General features: G+C 36.0%; 1 protein-coding gene and 2 long non-coding RNA genes across 4 annotated transcripts; all 3 read right to left on the reverse strand.

Annotated features, from left to right (window-relative positions):
• Positions 1-26,102, reverse strand: LOC144642928 (actin-binding LIM protein 3-like). Of its 2 annotated transcripts, none has more exons than XM_078502034.1 (16): positions 25,976-26,102; positions 25,749-25,853; positions 23,471-23,654; positions 22,211-22,323; positions 21,773-21,899; positions 20,601-20,694; positions 19,045-19,132; positions 18,537-18,604; positions 18,049-18,079; positions 17,468-17,595; positions 16,300-16,354; positions 8,091-8,131; positions 7,867-7,897; positions 4,647-4,714; positions 1,917-1,988; positions 1-1,052 (listed from the first exon to the last, which is right to left on the reverse strand). In XM_078502034.1, the coding sequence occupies exons 1-16, from the start codon at positions 25,977-25,979 to the stop codon at positions 939-941; spliced, it is 1,323 nt and encodes a 440-aa protein (XP_078358160.1). In that variant the 5' UTR covers positions 25,980-26,102; the 3' UTR covers positions 1-938. The 2 variants fall into 2 exon arrangements, with proteins under 2 accessions (XP_078358160.1, XP_078358159.1); XM_078502033.1 differs by having other exon boundaries at positions 17,468-17,598.
• On the reverse strand, positions 8,847-11,225 carry LOC144642987 (uncharacterized). Its single transcript, XR_013568822.1, has 2 exons — positions 9,873-11,225; positions 8,847-9,781 (listed from the first exon to the last, which is right to left on the reverse strand). It is a non-coding gene; the product is annotated as an uncharacterized LOC144642987 (long non-coding RNA).
• On the reverse strand, positions 11,254-15,555 carry LOC144642985 (uncharacterized). Its single transcript, XR_013568820.1, has 3 exons — positions 14,783-15,555; positions 12,763-12,837; positions 11,254-11,509 (listed from the first exon to the last, which is right to left on the reverse strand). It is a non-coding gene; the product is annotated as an uncharacterized LOC144642985 (long non-coding RNA).
• Positions 26,103-26,582: the final 480 nt, after the last annotated feature.

A 26,582-nucleotide genomic window follows, 5' to 3' on the forward strand; every position in this document is an offset into this window, starting at 1 on the left:
TCAAGTGAAAACCGCTCTATCTCTTAATACGGGGGATTGCTACATCTGGTAGCTAAAACGTGCCCCGTACAGAGTTTGAGGAACAATCCAATTTAAGAAATAAAGGATAAAATTACAGACAAAAGTTGTTGATAAGATTTTGCCTTACAATGGAGTAAAAATGTATTATTCTTAAAACGAAGGCTCATCAAAAATAAACGTCCGTTATAGCCACGATACTTTATCCCTACTTTCAAAGAGTTGTTACTTCCGGAACTTTACCGTATTAATCAATTTTGTTCCTTCTTAAAGCGATCCTTGAACATCCCTGAACAATGAAAACAAAGTTCTGCCTTCTCTGCAGCAAAACAAGCTGCGTCTTTCTGTCTGGTTTATTGTATGAGGGGCCTGATGGGGGTAAAATGGGAACTGGGATTTGGGCAAATTTTCATTGGGAATATGAGATAAGGGTCACTAGGACGGGAAATCACAAACAAAAAACAATAGAACCCCCCCCCTCCTCCCCCTCAGGACCCTCTTGTTCACGACATGAGGCTGCAAAAAAAAAAAAAAAAAAAAAAAAAATACAGCAGCAACAGCACTAAAAGTCGATTAAAATCATTTCTTGGAAAACATGCAGAAAATATATTTCAAACTAACTGAGTTTTCACAAATTAAGATCTTACTCGTTAAACTAGAAGCCTGCGAGAACTTAACTATACTTACTCTTTGTACTAGTTACGACAGCAAAAAGAAAAAAAAAAGAAGAAAAAAAACTGGTTTTGAAGGAAAATAGTTTCTTTTGTGTTTCTACTAAACAGAGATTCCTTCATAGAATCAAAACAGGCACTTGGTTAAGTCGTGCAGTTCTTCTAATACATGGTCTGTTATCATATAGTATTTTAGCGTAAATCCTGCTTTAGTAAAACTGGCCATACGGATCATAATCGAAAAACAAATCAAAATAACAAAACTTCTTTCTTTTTAGACGCTTGTTTCCAAGGTGGTAGCTGGTAAAACTCATCTCTTGTCATTTTGAACACTTCGTGGAACTCTTCATCCTTCAGATACGTCTAATAAAACAGTATCAACAATATAATATAATCTCAATACACAGTCAATAAAATCGATTATTTTCCATTTCCGCTTAGTCTAGTACAAAAAAAACTAGTGCAAATATCTCGCGATATTTAAGCGGTGTTACACGGAACAACTTGCAACAACGATTTTTCGCGCAACACCGCGTCAACTTTTCGTGGTATGTTAAACGAGTCAACTTTTCGCGCAACATCGTGCAAAACGAACTTGGCAACATGATGTTCACGAGACCATTTTTAGCGCAACGCCAACTCGAAACATTTCGCGTATCTGAACAACGCGCATCCAGGCCATGTTGAACAGAACTCTGGGAAGGAGTTGCGCAAAAAATCGACGGCGATCCTGTTACACGAGGCAACTTTCTAAATATTCGTCATTGTGCGTTGTGAGTTTTTGACTTGGGTTCAGAAACTCGCAACGTGTTGCCGAGTCAAACGTTTCGCGAAAAATCGTCCCCGGGTACCATGTTACACGGTGTTCGATTTTGCAAGTTGTTCCGTGTAATCCTGCTTTTACAAGCAAAGCCATTAGTTTCTTAAGATGTTGTGCTGCATCGAAGAGCCGACGTTTCTAGCGTCAACCCTTGGTCGGCTTTTCAAATTCGCTGAGGCGGTTAATTTACCTTAATTGTTGAATCATAATAATTGTTCCTTAGTAATATTTTCATAAACAATTTTTTACGGCGTTTGGAAGTCCTACTAAAACAACAATATTATAACAAGTCTTTGAGTTTCGGATAAACACAAGAAAGCATCCACTACAGTTTTTACGGGACTTCGGTTTATGGTGTGATTTAAGATTAAAAGCTATCTAATTTTTAAATGTTCAATCTTACGTACCTCGAGTTTAGTCTTGTCGGCTCCTCGTGGTAACTTGTAGTTTGTCGTCTTGAGGTCCTTGTAGGCGAAAATCTACGAAAAAAGGTGTTTTTACTGATTAATAATATACATCAAAAAAATTCTCGAATCTGATTGGCTTAGAGAAATGCAGTTTTTAGGAAATTCGATGCAGAAATGACGAAATTCAGTGCAAAAAAAAAAAGAAACAAACGCGGCATCCTGATTGGTTTATAAACAAAGGCAGCCACAGGGGGCCAATGGATAAAAGGATAAGGATAAAATTTTATTGAACACTCCTAAAGAGGTTTTTCAGTGAACAATAATGAAGTTGAATAAATGTAAAATTTAAAATGTGTACCCTAGTTATTATTATAAAAAATAAAAAGAAATAGAAAGGAAAATGCAAGAAATAAAAAAAAAAAAAATAATTTAAAAACTCGCTGAGAAGCTTTGTCTCAGAGTTTTCAAAAAGCAAAGTTGTTCAACCGAATGCTACGTGGATGACACCAAACTTCTTTTGTCTTTCAAAGTTGGTGATGCTGACGAAGCAAGGACACTATCCAAAAAGATTTACATCTAATCCGTAACTGGTGTTTTGATAATTGCCAATCAAACGCTTCCACACGATTTGAATGGCGCGAAGTTTGGATCTGCTTCGAGATGCGAGTGAAAAAAATGGCTGGCGTTTTGAGCACAGTAGAGGACCAGAAGACAGCTGTAAATACCATAGCACTGAAAAGCATTGGTGTTTCATTCTCGTTTTGAAATAACTGGTTTCCTAAGAAGGAAATTGCAGACGAAATCGAAACTCCAAGCCGACTAAGCTTCACGCTTTGCTTGAGCAAATTTATTTACGCCGAATTCGCCGAATTCAAAAACAAACACATTGTCGAAGATTATGAACCAGATAGTCGCAAAGTTATGCTAACATCGCTTGAAAGACACTGTACTTAGAGAACAGAACTTCTGAGTTTTCTATTGTACGAGAGAGAGGATTGTTCCGTCCAAGGAAGTGTTGAAATGAAAAGCGAAACAGCTTCACTTGGCTGGCCGTCGACAAGTGGAATTAGCAGAAGAAAAATCTCGATCTGGAAGAGGTAAAACCCAGAATCTTTTATTCAGACAATTGGTTTTACTGTTTAGCCAGATTTTTCAACTAAAAAACTTTTAAAACATCGAGGAACCAGTATGTTGTTTGGGCTTTGACCTTGCTTTGAATGAATGCGTGATGATATTTGCCGAGTTTGAATAAATTGTTTTTGTACGAGATTTGCGCATGTTATTTTCTCGCAATTTTTTCATGAATATTATTAATAAGTAATCACATTATTTTTCTGGTGCAATGTGGGATAAATAAGCACTCGTAATTTTTTCAAAGACTACAATGCCCTACGGGCTTGTGCAATTTGTAGTCTTTGAAAAATTTACGAGTCCTTATTTATCTCAAATTGCACTCGAAATCATGTGATTACCTATACAAAAAACGTCGGGTAAAAATTTCAGAACACTTTGTAAAGACGACAGATAAGGAAAACGGCTTAAGACGGGCAGTTTTGCATGTATCTTCCAAAGCGCATGGAAATTACTAGTGGTTTAAGAAAGCAGCGTTTAAAGAAAGGGAGCGATTGTTTTCTCAAACGCTCAGTTCTTAGAAGAAGAAAAAAACAGACATATCCCAAGACATTTCCAAAAGATTTGACATTCTAACAATGAAGTCATGTAAATAATTTGTTCAAAAACTGCTTAATTGTTCTTGATAAACAGATACACGTTTCGGGAAAACCTTCATCAGTCCCAAATGAGCTCATTTGAGACTGATGAAAGGGTTTTCCCGAAACGAATTTTAAAGCCAAAGTGCTACACGCAACACTTTATTTATCTTTTAAATAACAATGAATTCAACCTACTTTTGTCCTACTTCTATTTGAGAGGTCGAATTTAAAGGAAATATGTAAGTTAGCTAAGAAGATCGTTAAGTCGAAAATGTCATCAGCAGAGGCCCTGACGTCGTTGGGTGGGTTCTTTAAATGCGAGGCGGTTTGGTCATCGGTTTGTGTTGTGCAAGATGCAAGGAGCATCCCCGAACATTTCGGTGTTTTTAGATCCACCATGAACCAACAACACGGTTATAATAGATATAATACCCGAAATGGCACATGCCCAAAGTCAGTAGGCCAAGAAGGAATGGGGTAAAATGAAAACATTTTATAAAGCCATTATTACTGGCCACACTACCTAGTGTTTTAAAGAAATATGCCGAAAACTATTTTTAAATACAAACTAAACAGTTTTTATTAAATCATTCTTAACCTTATTATAGTATTTTAATTATTTTCTAATTTTTAATCTTAGTTAGCGTACCGCATAGTTTATCTTTTTATTATATTTTAGATTTTAATGTATTTTAAGGTTAAACATTTATTTTTCAGAAGACCCTCCTGAAAACCACCCCTAGGTGATTGGAGGCCTCCTCTTAAAATTTATGTTTTTTTATTTACTTATTTAGCGTCTCATCAATAATAATAAAATTAAAAAATTTACTCGTGCTTATTTATCTCAAATTGCACTCGAAATCAAAATTCGTCTCACCCTAACATATTCAACCTTCACCGATCTACCCTACTTAGTCTTCCTTACCCTTCACCCTACCTCTTTCACCCCCTCACCCCTCACCCCACCCTACCTAACCTTTAACTATACCCTGCTCATCAGTCTCCCCACCCCACTTACCAGAGGCTTCTTGTCAACTTCTCTTTCGAATCCTTCAAATTCTTGCATGTCCAAAGGGGCTCTGGTACCTACAGGAAATACAAAAGTTAGAAAGCAAAGATTTGTCCAGTCTTTTTCGTTTGTTATCGCATTAAAAGCCTGTCAAGACTTCCGGCCAACGAAAACAAGAGAAAATGAACATGTAACAACCCTCAGAAGCCAAGTTTGTAAACCAATAAGAAGATTTCTGAAACTACTCATAATTCACCTGGTAATATTCTAAGTCATTGGACGTCTTTGAATGACCTTCGTGAAACTTCGAAATTTTTTGACAACCTTCGGAAATCTTCGTAATTTGCACTCATGCTACGAATCCAAGTTTTGTTACACTTTTCTGCACTCCGTTTCTTACCACTCAGAATTGAGTTATTATTTACCTACTAGAAGATGATTTTCCATGTTCTATAAAAAAATAATGCCCGCTAGAATTCCATCGCGCGTATACAGCGGCTATATTCTAAAGGATAATAATCTTATTGCTGCCGCAGAAATTCTGAAATGACCAACCGAAGCAGCAACCCTATCCGGGTCTTTCTTTCACTTTTCATGCAAAAATGAGGCATTGTGGTCTGCGGCTAGATTGAAAACGCAAAGCATTGTCGCCTAGAACTTGGGTACCACAATGCATTTTGCAACGTATTATCCGCTTTCGTGTTGTTCTCCGAACTGCTTTCGCTCGTCGACGGAGAGGGCTGAGTGTTTTCTCGCTTTGTTTTCTGACTCCGTTTTAACTTCATTTATATATATTGTGAACTAACATTATATAGTTGGTTTTACTAGATTAGTTAAGACTAAGACTTTCGCTTCCGACGTTTGATAGGCATAAAAATAAAATCAAAGTCTCTTCGAGATATCGACGTTTTTGCATGAAGTATGAGTCGAAGGTTTATCCTATGCATTGTTCTTCGAACTTATCATTACAGTTTCTTTGAAGTTTAGTTTAACAATTTCCTATCCTCGCGGAGGAAATGCAGCCATACAATTTTGTCAAAAATGGCTCGTCCGCGCCAGGCATTTATACACATATTCCTTAACATTACACAAATAAACAGTGCAAATTTCACCGAGATCTGACAATTCTATACTTTAAAATTGCAAGGACCTTTCGAGGCAGTCGATTACGGCAGCGAAATTAGCAAATGAAACAGCAAAATATGCGTTCGACGATTTGTTTTTGCGACGCCATATTTGAATTGTTACAGGTAGACCGCTGTTCAATGTGTTCAAGGCCGTATCGTTACGATTGCTCCACGAAAAAGCACGAAAAAAATACGGATATTTCCGACTACTGTCGGAGAAAACATTGCGCATATAATATTAGAGTGAATTCGTGTAACCCGTTTTTTATATGCAAATGCGCCGTGTAATATTTAAATGAGCTGTACAGGAAAACAAAAAAATTGCGGACAAATCGTAATTATTTGCATGTGGAAGTCAGGTTAAAATTCAAGCATTTACCAATATGTAAAAAACAAAACAGATAACGGGGCTTAAAATTTATCATGCCTTGAATTGTTTTGCGATTTTAGACAAACATTTTATATTCAACATCCCGTAAAGAAAAACAAATTAAACTTGACTGTAACACAATTCTGCGCGAGCAATCAAATGGGGAGCTTTAGCAAATCACGATGACAAACAACTTTTGTTTAGCAAACAAATGGTTTAATGAGCAGGAAAATAGCTGTGCACGTGTTCTATTACTCTTGGCAAATTTCTTTCCCATCTTCTGAAAAACAACAATGTGAAATGACTAAATCCTGCGTGATTTGAACCAGACCGCTAAATTTCGATTTAGGTTGAACATGTTCTTGAAGTGCTTAAAGAAAGACACGTCCTGTTTATACTTATTTTCTGTATAACTATTAAAGTGATTTCTTTGAGGTTTGCTGACCACTCGTGTATTGTTTTATTGTACACAAACATTAGAATATTATACGACTCATTAACATATAAAAAACGGGTTACACGAATTCACTCTATTGCGGCGTTAACAAATCGTTATACTCAAGCTGCGTTTTGTCTAGGCTCTTCGAGGGTCGGATATCAAGACCCAGGATTAAACAAAAGCCATATATACAGTGAATGCTTTCGAATTATATTTGAAGATGAAATACGAAAGAATTTTGCTGAAATTCCACTCGAACTGCGTAGATACGATCGCATGTTGTAAAGCCGATTCATGCAACATTGCTGTCATTCCCTGTCAACGCGAGGTCACGTCCCTAACGACCTAGGCTGATGACGAAATCGAATGGCATTTGCATGTAGTGACCAAATTTGGCCTAATTTTTAACCGCTCCTAAGCTAAAAGAAGCCCCCATCTCTTGCATTTGTTTTAACTTCAATAATATCTTTGAAAAGAGCGAGTTTTTTGGTATGGTTTATTTTTGACCTTTGTAATTTTTAAACGATGTAAGTGCTAGTGATTTATTTATTCGTGTTTTAGTTACGCAATCCATTGTTTGTGCGACGCTTTTTATAGATCGCCTTTCAGACACACGTGCTTTGAGATAAGAAAGCTGACATGCCACATTTAAAATTGTTATATAACGTTTGTAAATGTGACAAGTCACGTTTTTTTCACGAGCAAGTGATCACCCACAGCGGAAAGTAATCCCTTGAGAAATTAAAACAGTCCCTTGAGAAATTAAAAAAGTCCCTTGAGAGTTTACAAATATGTGGTTCCAAATTTTGTTCACATAACCCCTATTCTACGTTTTTAGCTTGTAAACAAGCAAAAACGTCGAAAAAATAAATAAAACTTATTTAAGTGTCAATGTATTTAGCACTGTTGTGCTAATTGAGGACACTGTAAATAGATGAACAAATATAATAAATCGAACAGAAACTTGTTAAAAACCCCAACTGGCAGGAGGCATTCCTAAACTTCGTTCCAAACTCGATACCTTCAATTGCGCCTGAGTTTTTAAATGTACGCTTCGTATCTGGTGTGATTTCCCACATCTCGTTTGATACACTGCGTTCTTTCAGTTAACTTGAGTGTCTGAACGACTAAAGTCACAAAAGGAATATCTCTGTTTTACTCAACAGATTTTTAGCATCCAGGAGTATCATGGTTTCGGTAAACAAAACCCTCAGGCTGCATCGAGCGCGCGCGCTGAGAAAACTTTCTAAACACATACAGGGTGGGTAGCCGTCAGGGAGGGAAAGTACTTGCCTGTTTCTCGTGGTGCTTCATTGAGATTTGCCTTCAAATAAGAACGAGAAATAAAAGTTAATGACACAAAGTACAATAATTGGAACCTTGTAACAAATATAAGTTTTAAGCAATGCAGACAATCTGGATCACTCAATGAACACTCCTTGCGAACACTGAAGCATAGTAAACACACAATTGACAAATGTATCAGTGCAGTTATAACAAATGAAGACTTTTCCTACCTCTCTCCTTGAAGTGATCTCTACATATGAACCACTGTTATCTGATTAAAATAAACAATTATCATAATCAGGTCCATGTAGCTACACGTCTATGATAGTAATATGCGTCTTAAAAAAGTTAAAATAATAATTTTGTGTAAAGTTGTGTTGATGACACAAAAAAACAGTGTTATAACAAAACCAAGCTATATGCAAGTTTAGCTTTAGTAAAACACCCATAAATGTTAGAAGCATAACAGCTCTCATAAGCTTTTAATTCTATTTATCCTGTAAGTGGCATTGTTCTTGTTGTTCGATCTATTGTTCTCTCTTAGGGAAGTGAGTCATTCATGTGAAACCTTGGGAGAACCCCAAACCAAACACAATGTTCCAAATACACTCTTTTTTTTTATATAAGAATACAGTTTTTCCGACCCAGGTTGAATATTCTTATTTTTCTGCCGATTTTAGGCTGAAAATATTCTTATGAACATTCTTAGAAAATACCATTTGACATTTCCCTTTTAGCAAGTATTGGGTAATCAATTACACAGCAAAAAAAGCCGAGTAAAGTGAACTCAAAAAACTGAGTAATTCATTGCATCCATGGTAACCCATTTTATTGAGTAAACTTGAGCAGAAATGTTGAGTTGTTGATACTCACACGATTGAGTAAGTTTACTCAGGATGAGTTAACTTACTCTGCAATATGAGTAAAAGTACTCAGCTGTTGAGTAAAATTAACTCAAATTTAGTGGTAAAACTACTCAAGACAAATGCATCCATACTGACTCTTTATTTTGAGTAAACTAATTATTTACTCGTGAATTGAGTAAAACATACTCTACATTTTGAGTCAAATAAAAATTTACTCATACAGTGAGTACAAATCGTACTCAAGCTATGGAGTAAAAAACCTTATAGAAAAAATACTCTATATACTAACATTTTGAACAAAATGAATTTTTTGCAGACTCTCTTTTGAATATAATTTGAAGTGTTAAATGAAATACTAATTAAAATCAAGTCCTACTTAAGTTACATTATTGCTCTTATTCTATCCACAGGCATCAATTTAGCTCTGATAATTTGTCTATTTTAAGAGGTATAAATTATTACTGACTATTTCATGAACACTTTTACTTCACTAGCTATAACTTTAACCTTTATAACAAACAGATGAACAATTTTTAAGTAATTAATAAGAGATAAACAATAGTGTATTTTTTTTATGAATTCTACTCATTTGCACAGCCAGCTTTCAGTTAAAATAAAGAAATTGAAACCTACCGGAAAATGCAGTCAGAATATAGGTTCTTTCATTTTCCAATATGTATATATATAAATTAATTGTACATACAACTGAAATAATTGCTACCATTTTCTATTTTTGTTTTTCATTAGCATAATTACATCATATTTATATTAGTATATAATAATAAAACTGATATTGTATGACTATTCACAATCATATTTTCATCTTTGTACAGCTGTACCAGGGCTGTTATTACAGACATTGCAAAGAAAATGGTAAATGGTATTTGCTTCATTGGTGAAGCAAATAGGTGACTTTGCTGTTTTCTTTAATCATGGTAGCTAGGCAGGGGAGAAAGTATCTGTGAACACTGTTGATGTTAAATACTTATTAATTAGTGGCCAGGGATTAAAATTTAACTCATAATTTTTGCCAAAGAAAAATTCTGGTACTAATGCTAAATGAAATAGTGTAGGGGTTACTGAATAATGTACAGATGTCAGAAAACAGTCACCTCAAACCCCATAGAGGGGAAGGGGGTACAATACTTTATATTTTACACCCGGGGTAGTCAAGCGATAAAAATTGATATCGGAAAATCAATTGATAAATCGATATCTATCGATAAATTGATTTTAAACGATATCGATTGTATCGGTCAATCGATAAAAATCGATACTCACAAGCCGACAAAGTGTTAATTTTATCGATTTTATCGGATTCATCGATCGCTATCAGAATCGATAAAAATCATCCTGTTTCCGCTGAGGGAGCGTTTGAACTCTACTGACTCGCAGCGAAGAAAAATGACCTCTATCTAGACACTTCCTAGACCACAAGTACATAATGCTTCCATATAAAATAGAACCCTCAGAAAGAAGTCAGAAGGAAATAAGGTCGAAAGACCGAATTAAAACATATAACGGCAAATGAGCGAATGTCACGAACGCAGGACCGTCGCGTAGGCCTGTCGCGTAACCTTTATTTTTTTACTATCTAAAGTGGATTTCAAATTCAACACACGCTGAGTATTACTAAAAGTTTGTAGAAAAGATGTATGAAGTAGTTTTTACCGATTAACAAACAGGGAAGTTGTAATAAGTGTTTCTGCGAGCTTTTTAATATCTTTTGGTGTTTTTCATTCTAAAAATGGTACGATAATTTAGTTTCGATAAATTCGATATTTATCGATAAAATCGATAGCCCTCATTGAAAAATCGATAATTATCGATTACTCACAACGAAATCTTTTATCGATTTTTATCGATTTTTGAAAAAATTAATCGATTTTTATCGATTGTTATCGAATGTTATCAATATTGATTGACTACCCCGGGTTTTACATGAGTAGGCTCCGCCCAGAGTTCAAAAACCTTATAGACTTTACTTTAAACAAAAAGCATAACAATTTCATAAAAACAAATGGACATAAAATTGTACTCCATACACATATTTCCTGTAGAGATACTGCCTGAAAAATACCCCTCCTCGGCGGAGCCTCCCCATGCATACACTTTTTACCAAAATGGCAGAAAAGTAAATTACCGGTATTATTTTGTTTTCATGTTAATTGGCCTTTGTGGCCTCGATCACATCTGCAGAAGTCAAAAGAATATTTTGGATTATTTATACAGCAAAATAAAAACTAGAACTTGGCAACAAGCTCAAACAAATTTGAATTGAAAGGTGCAAGCTGCTTCGATCAAACTGTCAATCAATATTGGTACATTGCTACGCAAAATTGCAAAGTCCGCAACAAAAGAACGTCTGGTTTGACTGTAATATCAAGGTTACATGTACTGTAAGTCATAACTTATACATATGAACCGTAACACTTCTTATAGGTGAGTACAGTAAATTATATTTGGCAAGTATTATTATTTTTTTCCGGCCCTATCCCCCACCAGGGGGCAAGGAACTAAGAGAAGTATTATTATTGAAGATTGCATCTTGCATTTTGTAAGCCCCTCAAATTTAAATAAAAGTTATACATGCAAACATAAAAAGCAGTCATGAGGCCAAGTGTAGCTTCTACAAGGTTTTCTGCAAATATGTACATGTACAGTTGTATGTGTACATTAACCCATCCTGGCTTATAAAGGGTCCCCTTGAAATTAAGATAAATTACTACAAAAGGATTTGTTTTTTCCTTTTACGAAGCAATCTGCTCTGCTCTGGAACTATCCTGTTGTAAAGAAAAAAAAATGTGTGGTAAGTTATGTGCACTGATAACCCACGTTCCTTTTATACAGTGGAACCTTGGTATAAAAAATCTCTATAAAATGAAGTCTCAGTTATAGTGAAATGTACATATGTACATGGAAAAGAACCCCAATAAAATGAAGCCTTGTTATGGCAAACATATTTTGCCAGTCCCTTGGTCCTTCATTAAACGATCAAGCTTCTGCTGTAAGAGCATTGACGTCACCTGCAATTTTATGAGGCTTACGGATATTTTAAATTGGCCCTGGGCTTGTGATTTGTTAGTCTAAACTCACTAGTGCAAATATTAACCAATGATCAACTACTGTACATGTAAATAATCAATGATAAATGTAAAAAAAAATTCCTTGTGCTGCGTGGCACTTGTAAAAGTACAAAAATATATAATAAAATTCTCACTTAATGAGTTTAAAGACAGGCCGGACATTAAGAGAATGCTTCGCTGAGCATCTCCGCAGCATTGAGAAGAACCTGCCGGGATTTCCTGTCGCAGAGCATTTTAATGCAAACGGACACACCCTGCAAGACGCACAAGTCCGAGGCGTCATGCCCTGCGGCGGAAATAAACTCCGCAAACGCCAGGAAATGCGCTTTATTTTCCAGCTGGGCACCAGTCAGCCACATGGTCTGAATTCAGATTTTCGCTATCTTTAGGGTGTCGCGCGTGTGCCTTTGAACTCAAATTTGTTTTCATGGCACAAGCGAGCGTTTTTAACTGAAATCCTGACTTTCCACTGATGAAGGGCTAAGCCCGAAACGTCTGGAGCTTTTAACTTTTTTAAGGCAGTTTAAACTCATTTAGTGAGAATTTTATTATATATTTTTGTACTGTACATGTATGAAGGCAAGTTCATCAGTTTTTAAAATATTTTACAGTACATGTATCATCCTTGAATAGTAATATTATCGCTGAAGGGGGGGATTTTTATAATTTACTGACAACCAATTCTTGCATTTTGTTCTGAACACAGTCATTAATCATAAATTTGTTTAATTATAAATTGAGTGATAATTTTGGAGTGAATGCACAAGGCATGTTTAACAATCACCATGACTTTGACTAGCTGAATTTTATATAGACAGAAGGGTAAGCAAGTGCTGTTTATGGCAAATCTTTTCTTGGAGGCATTCTTGATGTCTCTGACTTTTATTACCCAAGCTTGCACATAAATCATCTTCCCATGGTAAGCTATTTGAAAGATGAACTGCTATTACCTCACAGGTGCAGTGCATCAAATGCTCCTCTCTCAGTGTCTCTGGATGGATCCATACTACACAGGACTAAGATGCCTACCCAAAAAGTAAAAAAAAAAACCTGACAAATCAGCTGTACATGTATAATAATTATTATCCAGTTAACCATACACCTGAACAAACAAGCCTCACTCCAAATTCTACAAATAAAATTAGCCAACCCCTTTCCCCTCAAAACCTCACTAACACAAGGGCAGCTAAACTCTGAGCCTCTTTATAAACATACAACAAACCCTTACATTTGCAGTAATCCAAAGGATAACTCTTAAACAAGATCATACTAAGTAAGCCTTATTTTAAGCTAAGTTCAATTAAAAAATAATTTGAATTACTCCATGTTTTGCTCCTTTTCCCGTTGTATTTATTTACTGACAACCATACAGGCAGCGGGGACCGCAACACTTACACACAAGTAAATCATGTGCAAGATGGTGGATTTTTAAGGGTTTTTTTACACATGTAATATGTAAATAAATGTTACATGAGCTTTTACAGTTACATTACAAACATACTATCCATAAATTGCAAATATCCTGATCAACAAATGGAGCCAAAGGGTACTACAATGTAGAGCTTACTCCCAACACTAATGAAATTATATAAAGACCTCATCAGACAAAGTGATAAAATTCTAACTGAAATAAGATATTACAAACTTTACCCACTATGAAATGAGCCCAAAGTTTGGTATTGCTTTCTCCAAACTTTTTGTCATGAATTCCAAGAGTTAATGAATTAATGGTTTGTCTTGATCAGTCCCAAAACCACTCTACCTTTCTTTGCAAATCAAAACTTAGCTTTCTGTAACACTGGAATGCAAATTAAAGGTCTTTCTTTTACAAAGGGCTGTTGGGGAACTCAACAAAATCTCTCATTTTAAATAAACATTTTTGAATGTCTACTGGTCGAAAAATGCCATTAAGATGTGTTTTAACAGAAAATGTTCAAAATAATGTACATGTAAACAGTATTCTCAAGTTTGGAGACAGCTGAGAACTCATTTGTAAGTAAGCTTCATATTTCCTCTTTTCAGTTTAACAAGCAGTAATGTTGTTCATACATGTACAGTGTATTTATCTTTAATCACTTGCCAAAGTGCTTACAGAAATGCATAAGCATGTACACGTCAAATTTGGTGGGTATAAATTTATGTATTTCCATTTTGATGAGCGGCTTCAGGAACCACTCAAAAATGGTGCTGGTAAAAGGCAGTGTGTACACCACCCAACACAACAACAGAAACTGCATCAACATAAGTTTATACATGCCTTGTGTCCTGGCCTTAAAGTCCTCACTAACAAGCGGAGTTCCACTTGAGTGAGTTATTGGTTCAAGGTGGCTGATGCCACCCTACACAACAGCCGTGTCATGGCACTTTAAATACAGAAGCAAGGCTCCAAACATTTCAGATCATTAGTTTCAGTATTTCGTGTATTTTTTACTTGTCTTCAAATAACTGTTTTACTCATAGAGATAAAGGTCTGCTCATAAAATAAATAATGAATTGATTGCCAAACAAATCTTTGAAAGATTAAATCGTTCATTTGAAATTTCTGGGAGTTCATAGTTTTTGAAAAGCACTTTTATCAGAAGCTCTAACGATTTTGTGCACAAAAGAGAATGGAAATAATTTATACTGGTCAAAATCTACTAGTGCAGGCATAAATTTTAAGTTAGGACCCATGTAATTAAAATGTATTTATAATTCAATTGAATTCAAATATTTAAAGAAATTATTCAGCAGGTTTATACTTAAGAAACTATTGTGTTTGTTTCTACAACTGAATAACCCCAGGATCTTGAAACACGTTTAATGTGGCACATGATTAGTAATTTATTCATCCAATAGAGACTTATAATTAATGTAACAGAATGACAGAAGTCAAGCCCAACCAAATACCCATGAAAGCTAAAAACGACTCAAATTATATTCATTAGAAACCCATAAAATACACCAAGAACAATTGCATTCTAAATGTACCTCTTGAAGGTCTACGTGTATACCTGTACGGGTCCTGTACAGCGATCGTTTGGAAATGAAAAATGGCGCGCAGACAGCTTTGACTCCATGAGACTTGACCAGCTGAAGAAGCCGTACCGATCTATCCAGGCGATCTGAGATCCGTTGAAAAAAGTTCCATAAACTATTAAGTGGCGTTATAAGTTTTATAAATGCAGGATTACGCTATGAACTTCAACAGAAGCAAGAAAGAGCAGCATCTACTTCCAAGGTTCATACAACCGCCACACAACCGAAGTATTCGTTGAAATGACCGCCAAAAGTGCGCACGTCCGAAAGGGACTGTGGGAGAACTGGAACTGCGCATGAACAATTACAATTCGTACCCAGTACCCGTCGTGCCATTCTCGGCGGTACGTAAAACAAAATCGCGTTTCACTTGAATATACCGGCCGAAATTAGTACTACACATATAAACATAAAGCTTACGCTTAAAAATTTGAATTTTATTCATGTCTGTGGTCAGGAGAGCACCGCAGAAATTGGAAAGGCTCTGTGGCAGATGGGAGATAAAAGTAGCTGTTGCGTGATCGGACAACCCAAATGACCTTGGCGTCTGCGATTATCTGCTACAAAGCGCACATACCAGCGAGAGCGATGAGAGGCGGCAGTAATCGCAGGCCCTAGAATACACGTAATTACTCAAATGTACTCCGGCTGGTAGCATTATACACAACACTCGGAGTACTTTGAATGGAGCACGTTTTAGTCTGCTTTATATCAAGTTAAAGTAATTTACTCATATTTTGAGTAAAATAACTTAAAATAGTGAGTAAAATACATTAAGAGGTGCACTTCTTGAGTAAATATGACTTATGCTAAATTTACTCAAAAATAAAAGTTGTTTCAACTCATTTTACCGAGTAGAAAAATTAACTCCTGTTTTGAGTAGAGCCAGAAACAGTTACTCATTCGGCTAAGTAGGTTTCTACTCGCATGTTTGAGTAAATATTACTCACAATCGATTTACTCAAAATAAAGAGTTGTTTCAACTCATTATGTGGGGTTAAAAGTCTTACTCGTATTTTGAGTAATCCTGACTCAACATATTGAGTAAAATACCCACTGTACTCAGAAAAAAGAGTAGTTTTACTCATGCTTTTTTTGCTGTGTACAAGTGTTTGGTGTCTAGATCTGTATCGTGTTACATTGTCCACATGTACCATTGCTTTTCGTTGCAGCCTGGCCGTTTTGGCTTTATACAAAGCATTCCTCACAGAGATAAAGTGACGGAAATGAAAATACCTGATTTCGTCTCAACTAAAAACTATATTCTTTTCAAAGTCTCAGCCTCGGGTTTATTCTTAAAATATTCTTAAAAATTCGCAAATTTCAGCCTCGATATTCTTATAAACTAGATTCTTATAACAAAAAAAGAGTGTATTCCAACAACAATGTAACAGTGTTCCATAATCCAACCACAATGTACAGGTTTCCGTTGAAATACTAAACGTGTATAATTTTCACTGAACACTTACATGTTCTAGAGTCTGTGTGTGACATATATCTTGGTTGGTAGGCAGGCTGCTCTTCCTGTAAAAAACGAAGAATTTTCGTTTTCCATTAACATTTTTAACTCGCCACATTGATCCCAGGACATTGATGAACTTATACAAAATTAATAGATCAGTGTGCTGTGTACAAAATGAAGCACGCTGAATGCCCAAAGTCATATGATTGACTTAGCAATAAAAATATTATTATAAATTATCCTTTGCCGCGCCCCCACCCTAGACTACGAGAAGTCCCTATTTTTTTGCAGAGTCCATCGAGTGTGAAGCGAAAAATAATAATTTTTTTCGCAAAGTGCATCGAGCGTAAAGCGAAAAAATAAAATTAAAATATTTTTTTTCACTTCAAGCTTGATGGACTCTTAAAAAAAATTTCGCTTCAAGCTTGACGGACTCTGCAAAAAAATAGGGACTGCCTGTAGTTATACCCCCGCCCCTGTGAAAATGTAGAACAAAAAGTGGTCATCATCACCTATGGTGCCCTTGTTGCTCTACATGCGATGCACAATAAAATAACATGAAGTCACAAGGCAATATTCCTCACAAGTTGGACCCAATGATGGGTGTTGTTTTTTTGAAATAAACACCCCAACGCCCCACCCACAGCGCCCGCATTCTTATAAGCGCCCCCATTCTTATAGGTGTCCCTATTCTAATAAGCGCCCCCTATTGCGGACAAATGACCCTGCTGAAGTTATCGACGTCGAAAAGATAAACGCATGAACCTTTACCGTACTGTACATGTATATATTTACTGCTTAAATGAACAATTCTTTCAAAAGTAGCTGAACTTTCAACATAAAAATGGTTTAAACAGATCTAAAAATATAAAAGGATACTCTAAATTTTTGATCGCCTTCTGCGGTCTTCAGAAGAAGGGCGATCGAAAATTTAGAGTGAAGACCGCAGAAGGCGATTGAAAATTTAGAGTATCCTTTATTTTTAGATTTGTTTAAACCATTTTAATTTATATTTTAAGCTATGACCACAGATCGCTCCAGAAATGGGGTGTTACAAGTAAAGGGTTGCATCCCAAGTTGCAAGGAAAAAAGTTTCCTCACGTAACATAACCTTCAATAACAAAAAATAAAACATCTTCATTTAAAAAATTTTGAAGCCCTATTTAGCTGCCAACCTGGCTTCCTCTCCAAGGCTCCTGCCTGTACATTTCTTCTTCTTTCTGCGGTGAATACTTCACTTTCCAATCTGTTGTGCGACTTGCTGAAGTTCTGGTGGGAGGGGAGGGACGGTGGGCTTCGTCATCTGCTGAACACAGATAAAATTAATTATAAAATTGACTACATGAACATTTTTCCATGGCTTGCCAGTCTGTCCATTTATCTGTTACAAGTAAAACAACTTGCTTCACTTGCAGTTTCATTTCAGTTTATGTTATAATTTCTGTGATCAATTAGAATGTGCACTGGTCATGAAAAACAGGGTGATGTACAGTCGTTGATCTAAAAGATGGCTTATATTGGTGTCGACATTAGCCTCAAAAGGTCTAACCTAGGGTATATTTTAATGTACTTTTTGACACTGTCATGGCAACAAACTGGACACATGTGACATCACAGTGATCTGAACACATGTGCCAAAGACAGGAATGTCTAAACAAGTAAGAGCCACCTTATATGTAAGTATAAACTGTAACATAGTTTAGCTGTTAACAGTGAGTGATATAAAAATTATAACAGTTTCATAGTGTTTTCTTACCACCATTCTGATACCCGTCCCTTGGAGCTGCCTAGGAAAAAAGTGAAAGTGTGAGTGGGAGCTACACAACAGACCTAAATTATGTCCCACAACCCTCTACATGCCACTGGAAATCCTGGCAAGTATCCACACCACAGACAGAAAAACTGGTGGTATTGGCTGCTCCTTTGGTTGATAGAAATGTTATTAACTGAATGAAGCACAATCTTCCAGTTTTTAACACGTACCTTTTTGTTACTTATTTTCGCGGGACTTAATTTTCGCGATTTTCAAAAAATCGTGAAAATAAAGGAACGCCAAAATTAATTTTAAACGATTTCTATTGTATTTTTTATGCTAATTACGTATTTTTGGCCAAATCGCAAAAGTTAAGTCTCGCAAAATATTCCTGTTCCATTTTCGCGAAATTAAGTGCCCGCGAAAATAAGTAACAATAAGGTAACCACTGATAGAAGTTATTGAGAAAACAAAGAAATTCAATAACTTACTGAGCGCATGTCCAGTTCACCATCCTGTTGTGCTGCAAAACTACAGTCAGGGTGCCAAATTTCAGACCCTACAAAAATGTACACAGGAAAAGATTACATTTTGGTTGAATAAACCCCTCATTTTGATCCAATTCAATGGAGAGCAGGAGCCAAGAAGGGCCAGCAATAATATTAATCCCAGCAATAAATGGGTACTGAAGCAATTAATATTAACTGTATTTCCATCGCCATTTTTGCCCAGCATGAGTTGCTTCAATAATTTGCTAGTTATATGTATTACCCTTTTATAGTGCTGGCTTGAGTAGAGACACATTTCAAGAGTCGAGTGTCTTATTCAAGATCACACATGCCCAAAGCCAAGACCACTTGACCTGCAAGTACCAACACATGGGCCATCCATTGGGCTACCACTGCATCCATGACCAAAGATCAATTTGGATTACTAAAATAATGATTACTTGTTATTGACTTAAGTTTATAAAATTGCTGCAAAAAAGTATCTCCTCACCCTGCAAAAACATCTCCTGTCCCTCGCCAAACACTCCATGACACCTTGCGCATCGTGAACACTGAGGGTGGTAATGTTTTTCACCAGCCTGGTGATATGAAAAGACATCATAAGGTGTGGGTGGGTTAGGTGTAATTATGACCCATTGATTATTTCTGCTTGCTCTCATTGGACAAAACACATCACGTGGTACAAAAATCTGATGACAGGTATCAGACAATCATCATCATCATCATCTTCATCATCACCATAATTATTATTTATTAGCCACTTTATACCCCATCTGATTTAATTAATATCTGTCACCCGAAATGTTTATTGAGGAGTGCAAATCAAACAAAAAATGTCACTTTTTTAGGTCTACCGTTTTGATGAAATCACGGTATCAAAAGAAAAATAATATATAAAAATCAGTTTGCATTCATTTCACCTGCAGTTACGCCATGATTATCACTGTTCAGTATAGGTTTGTTTTCCGTATTACCACAATAAAGCACATCGTAGAAATTAATTGGAGAGTACTAAAATAAGTAATAAAACTCCTTGCTGGCTTGTGTTATATTGGAGGGTAATGCCCTTTACTGAAGGATTGTTTCTAAAATTTTAAAGTTATATGTATCATCTAAGCTTTTCTCTCGTACACCAACTGTTAATATTTGGACAATCATTCTTGGGCATTATTCTCCAGTATACCAGCTGCCTAAAGGGTTTAGGTACATTTACTTCGGTGTACCTGCCACAATTATTATAACAACTTTATTGCAATTTAAAGGAGAAAATAATAACAATAATAATAATAATAATAATAATATTGCAAAAAGGGTGTCGGCAGGGGGGAACCCAATCCTCATATAGAGCCGACCCCCTAAAGTCTATTTGTGACTCAGTGACTCTTGTGGATTTACATGTAACACACACTAGTTTTTTAGCAAACCAGGTTCAAAATAGTTTTTAACAATATTTAAAATTCTTGACTGACTGCTCACTAACAAAAATTTATTAATATCTTATACATGAAATATTCACAACATGTTGATTTCGCGATTCCAAAAAAAAAAACCGCAAAATTAAACTGACACAAACAATAATTATGTGTCGTAAACATAACATGACGCGAAAATTAAGTGACTCACATTATGTCAATAATCAAGAAGTAATAAGTTTAATACCACTAAAATCAATGTAAATGAATGTTGTCGTCCGAATTGACTCAAGAACAATAACCCATGCATGTACAAGCATGACCTACACGTATGTAGACATTTTGAGAACTGCTCTGTATTTAGTTCCGCCCTTGCGTTTTTGTTAATTTTGATGTTATTGTTCCTTTGATGAAGTCCGAAATTCAAGGGCATGTTTTTAATATTTCCAAGGAAGTGTAAATTGTGATTTACTCAAAAACGCAAAGTTAATTAAAAGTGATTCAAAATACAAAATGTTCGCGAAATCGCGAAATTTAAGTGTCACAAAATATTCGCACCTCAAAATCGCGAAATTAACGTGTCGCAAAAATTTCATGTAATAAGGTAATTTCCAGCTGTAGTCATAATATTTACCTGAAGAACCTTTCCAATGATATAACCACCACAGCCAGCACAAGACACACCAAACTCAGCTTGATAATCTTTCTCACAGTATGGCTTGCCATCCCTAAAAAATAAATTATTAAATAAACCTGACTCAAAAAGATCTGCTATCTTAGTGTAAATTATATCCAATGTCAGGTACTCTTGTAATGTATTAAAGATGAATTCCAGTCCGTACTGCGCAATCTCGGCTGCAATGTTTATGTGAGCCCACACGAAGGGAATGTTTACAAGCAAAACTAAAAATTCCGCGACAAACTTACCTTTTTCTTCATTATTAACGCCAGATATCCTTGCAGAACAAATAATAACGAGTAGAAGAACCTTGACGCTATTTCAAACCGACGTTTCAGCTCATCGGAACTTCTTGAACGAAACGAACTGTAATGGCGGACTAAAAAACGTCATGTATGCTGTCACCGAAGTGTAACGTTTCAACGAATTCAAAACAAAAACGTAAACAAACCCCGAGTCTGCGCAGTACGGACTGGAAATCAGCTTTAAGGAGCTACATCAGGGACACACATTTTGAAAAAAAATTGGCAAAGTTTTTCAAATTTGTCCTTCAAAATGTGTCTTAATCTTTATAAGTCCAAACCATTCTTGGTTATTTTCGCATTATTATTACTCCTTTGTTGTCTTTCTATGTTAGAAAACTATTATTTTGAGGTTTCCTTCAATTTGAAAGGAATCAGAAAAATGACTTGATATACCGTGACATTGCTCCTAAAGTTAGCATGGAAGTTCTTTGCTTAAATTGACATCAGTTCAGATTTTTTTGGTGCAAATCTCAGACTGTTCCCATGTGAGGGGATGGAAATGGGCATGATAATTTAAATATATAAAAAAAAAATGATTTCTGCACTACGTAAGCACTCACACAAAGAAAATGATGCTGATTAAAAAAAAAATAAATGTATATTAATAAAGAGTTAGTACTAATAGTGAGAGCTCCTTTAGGACAGTCAAACATAATTAACAATTTATTGTAGAAATCTGTTCTAAAGTGTTAAGGTTTTAATGTTGTCTGGAAACATTAATGCATCAACCACGTATCAAGAATACAAATTATGTATGACTGTCTGTTTTTTTTTAGGATATGCTCAAGGAGTGATTACTTCAGGAGAGTTAGTTAGACTGACCTGCCCATGTACTCTCCAGCCAGCAAGCAGCCACATTTTGTACAAGTAAAACACCACAAATGCCACTGTTTCTCTAGTGCTAATAAGGACTGACCACTGCGAATATCCTCCCCACAACCGGCACACTCTAAACAAGAAAAGAAAACAAAGTCAGCTTACTGTTTTGAGTGGGGTGGGGGTTGGGGGCAGGTGGGTTATTTCATAAAAGCCACACTAAAAGACTTCATGTCTATTGCAAGTTTTCAGATAAAGAAAGAAAGTAATTTAAACTTTACTTTTGCAAGTTTTTTCAGGTCTTTTCTTAATTTTGACAATAGGAATGGTCCAAGATATCTGATATATGTCTGACACATGCGTATATGTGTGAAAGAGATTCATACACTTTTCGAGAAAATTCTTAATTATTAATAATAACCATGACAAGTGACAAGCTCTTACTCTCAAGCTTGTGTCCTCTACCGTCGACACTGCTCGTCTCCTTTGCACTGCATTGCTGACAGACATATTCATTGCCTTTAGACACAACCTTCTCTCCTGGAGGGAATGGATTTCTAATACAAACAATACCAGTAGTAATATTCAAATACATGTATCTTTTTTACTGACAGAGTCAAATATGACTGTGTTAAGGAAAAACTTGTGAAGATGTCTCAATCTTCTGGAAGACATCAGAAGACTTTCGAAGATGACCCAATTACTTTTTACCATTGAATAGATGTGCTTGAAATAGTGTTCAGCATTGATCAAGTACGTCCTATACCGTAAATGATCTAAACGCCCACTCTCACATAAACGCCTCTTATCTAATAAACATCTCCCCTGACGTGTAAAAATTGTCGCCCGCGTGTCTAATAGATGCCCCGTAAGAATTGCCTCAAAACCAAGACTTGCTTATTCCTTTGGGCTCCCTGTTAAGTTTTTGCTTGACTCGGACATCAAAGAGGCCAATGATGCCAACATAATTGACAATCAAAACATCATTATCAAACTATGAACGACATCTGTAGGCTTTGCATTTGCGCAGATTAGATTAATCTCCCATTCGTACTCTGTTTTCTATTTTATTCCACAAGCAAAATGCGCATCTTTTTTGTTTTGTTGTTGTTGTTACAGTACAATTGAAATAAATGCCCCTCTCTAATAAACGCCTCATATCTATTTAACACCTCCCTCAGGACCCCCAAAATTTAATAGACGCCCCAGGCGTTTATTAGATTATTTACGGTACATTGTAGCAGCCAAAATTCACAAAATACAGTATTTAAAGGTGAAAAACAAATTATCCCATTTGCTTGGCAACTGTCTGCCGACAAACAGCAAACAGTTAGCTGACAAGCGACCCACATTTAGGTTATAGTCGGCTGAGAAACAGCCCACAGTCGACAGAAAACTATCTAACAATTAGACTACGACTAAGGGTAGTCTTATTGTTTTAGTAGAAACTCTAAAGGATTAAAACCTACAATATTGTGCACTTTGAAGACAAAATGTTTTCTATCGGCGAAAAGAAAACAGTGGGAGAACCAATCAGATTTGATGATTTCCGATAGAACACAGCTGAGTTTCTACTAATAACTATTACCTGCGTTTCAGTGGAGGAAGATTATTTTAAATACAAAGTAAAATATGTAAGCAGGCTGACATAAAACAAACATTTCAGCTTTACAATGAAACTTAAAAAAAAAAAACAGGCCATACCTACAAGTGGCACAAACAAAGCATCTCTCATGGTATGCATTGCCACCAATATTAATTCCTTCACCTTCCAGGAATTGATGGCAAACATGGCATTTTGTGCCAAAACGTTCTTGGAAATCTTCAGGACAGAAATATTGGTTGTTTTGCACAAAGAACCCAACGTCTGCTAAATCTTTGCCACATACTGTTTAAACAAACAACATAGTCAAAAACATTAGCATGAATGTGTTGATGGGAGTCCTCTGTTCTGTAACTTAGGGGTCAGCAGTATTCCACGCATGGGCACATCCCTCCAAGTTTATTCTTTTCCTTAGTGGCCATTTGGCCACCGACTGCTCAAGTTTGGTCGCCAGTGAAAAATTTTAGTCGCAAAATTAAGCTCATGCTTTCAATCCTTCTTCTCAATTTTGGTCGGCAAGATGGCGACTTCAGTTCCAATTTAGTTGCCAGCTCCAAAATTTTAGTCGCCATGGCAACTAAAATGGTCTTAACTTGGAGGGTTGGGGCATACATGTAGTGTGTGCAGAAAGTCAACATGGCCGGAATACTATTCTGTTCATTCTGCTCCTCAGATAGCAGAATGAATGGAATAAAGGCTACTCGGACCAAGCAGAATACGCATTCTTTTGGAACAGTTTAATTTGGCGGGAAATCATACACGACCTGCTGCCCAAGGTTGTTTGCAACTCGCACATGCATAGATACAATAGTTCTCAGGTCACCTCCGCCACCAGTAGTATTCTGTTTTCTTAATTATATATATGTGTTTTTTTTTTTTCAATAGCCCAATATTCCATTGGGCTATTGCATAAAATTTTTGTTCCCGGCCTGTTGAGGAACGGTAGAATTCGGACAAAAATCATGGGAATTTCCTCAGGGGTAAGATAAAAATAAAAAGGAATTCTTCAGGGGGAATGGGTGAAAAGTTATGGAATTCTTAGGGGTAAGAATGCATTTCTAATGGAATTCTTGTGGGTTTAGCACATTTTCAAAGAATTTCTTTGGGGGTTAAGGCATTTTCAGTGGATTTCCTTCGAGGTGTAGACCTTTCAATGAATTTCTTTAGGGGTAAGAATGAAAGACCTATCCTCAACAAGTGGGGGGGGGGGGGGGTGCGGATATTAAATGCAATAGCCCATTTACTCTGTTATTCCTAGTCCCAAACGAGTGTGCCCTACTTAAGAGAGATTACCCAAAAATATTATCCTCAAGAAAACCAAGGACAAACCTATCAATAAACTTTGATTGGAGTGTCAATCCTTCTAGGGCTACAACATAACCCTGGGTTAATTCTAAAAACACTCAGACACTGTTAACTATAAAATATTTATTTGTTTTGTTAACACTGTCTGATGTTATCAGGTGCCATTTTGTACAGCACTGCTGTATTTATAAACACAGTGTAAACACTTCAGTTAAACTTTTTCAGCAAAGCTGTTGTGAATTTGATTATCAAAGATGTATGTTTTTCAAAAACAACTTAAACTCGTCTTGATTGTTAAAAGTTTTAACTAAAAACGAGCAATAAACCAGCAATAATTAGCAGAAACCAAATTTTTTAACACAAGGTGGTTCTGGCAAAAAGGCAACTGTGACAGTTTTGCGTAGCAAAAGTCACGCTGAGAACGGCGAACAAATAATTACATTGCACGTAATTATGTTTAATAGTATTTGAAGCATTATTTTGTTAGCTAAAAGGGAGGAAATATAAACAACGACTTGAATTTGCACATGTCATGAATAATAATTTACCAAAACACAGTTGAGTAAGCTTACAATGATTGAACGAAAATAACAGAGAAAAGACTTACGCTTCTTTAGATTTTAATTCTCGATCGCGGAAAAAAATTAAAACCCCATTGGGATAAGCGTTATCCAGATAATCAGATTAAAATGATTTCATTCTCTATCTCTTGCTAGTTGATTTATTTATTTTATCATCAATTTGCGATAGGAAACCTTTTAAGTCGTTTTGGAAGCGAGCAAGCGAGCGCCGTCAAGACTCTTGTGGGATTCCGGGCACATATCGCCGACAAACTTCAAAATATATATTTTCGCTCAATCATATTAAGAATTTTAAAGCGATACCATTAATCCCGCCGAATAGCCGTAAACACCCCATTTTCTCGGGCAGAGTTCGTCTAAGTTACAGACAAAAATATGACATGAATTTCAAACATGTAAATTTCAATGCCGAATGATTTTGTTGAATGACACGCGATACGAAATGGCGGACAAAAATTGAGATTAAAAATATGCGTACCCTTCCAATACATACCCAGGCAAACCAGGCAGTTTGCGTGAAATAGCTGATCGTTGAATCGCAGCGTTTCCCCATTGCAAACTTTCATACATCGGGCACAGCGAATTGCGGATTCCCTGTCTGAATATTCAAGCACTTTTCGTAAAGAAAACAGATCAAAATGAACCAAACCACTTTAAAAATCCCGACGATTTTAGCACCCTAAAAAATGAGATGCGGCTCCAATTTACAAGGTTACATACCCATTGATGTTCTTGAGGTAGAATTCCACTTTAGGACAAATCCTGTGTATTTTTATGAGCACAATAACGTGTTATTAAACAAAGGCAGCACGATCGACCGCCGGCGGTCACATTCAAATCCTCCCCCATATATAACCCACAATGCCTTGCGGGCACTGGAGAGGAATTTATCTGCATATTTTATTTCTCGTCTCTTTATTTGTTTTCATTTTTTCTTCATTTCGATCGTTTCATAAAGCTCCAACAAAAACAAACGCCCCTGAAACAAACAAACAAATGAAAAATAAAAAATGAAAATAAAAGAAAAAAAAAGAAAGCAAGAAAAATTTATATACTTTATACAATGAAATTATAAAATACAATTTTTATAATTCCAATGTACGTTTGAAACGTGCCATCGGAAAGTTATTCAAACGTGCCTTCCGAAAATTGAATTTATAATTTCATTGTATAAGAGACATTATTTTTCTTGCTTTCTTCTTTTTATTAACAATACATAAACTGGTTTTAATTTTGTTTATTATTATTGTCATTCTAAAGAAGGCGTGCTACAATAAAACGGTATCCAAATTTTTTTTAAACAGTTTGGATGTAGGGGACCACGCAA

The sequence above is a fragment of the Oculina patagonica genome, chromosome 2 (genome assembly GCF_052425735.1).
Source record: "Oculina patagonica isolate OP01 chromosome 2, crgOcupat, whole genome shotgun sequence".
Lineage (NCBI taxonomy): Eukaryota > Metazoa > Cnidaria > Anthozoa > Scleractinia > Oculinidae > Oculina > Oculina patagonica.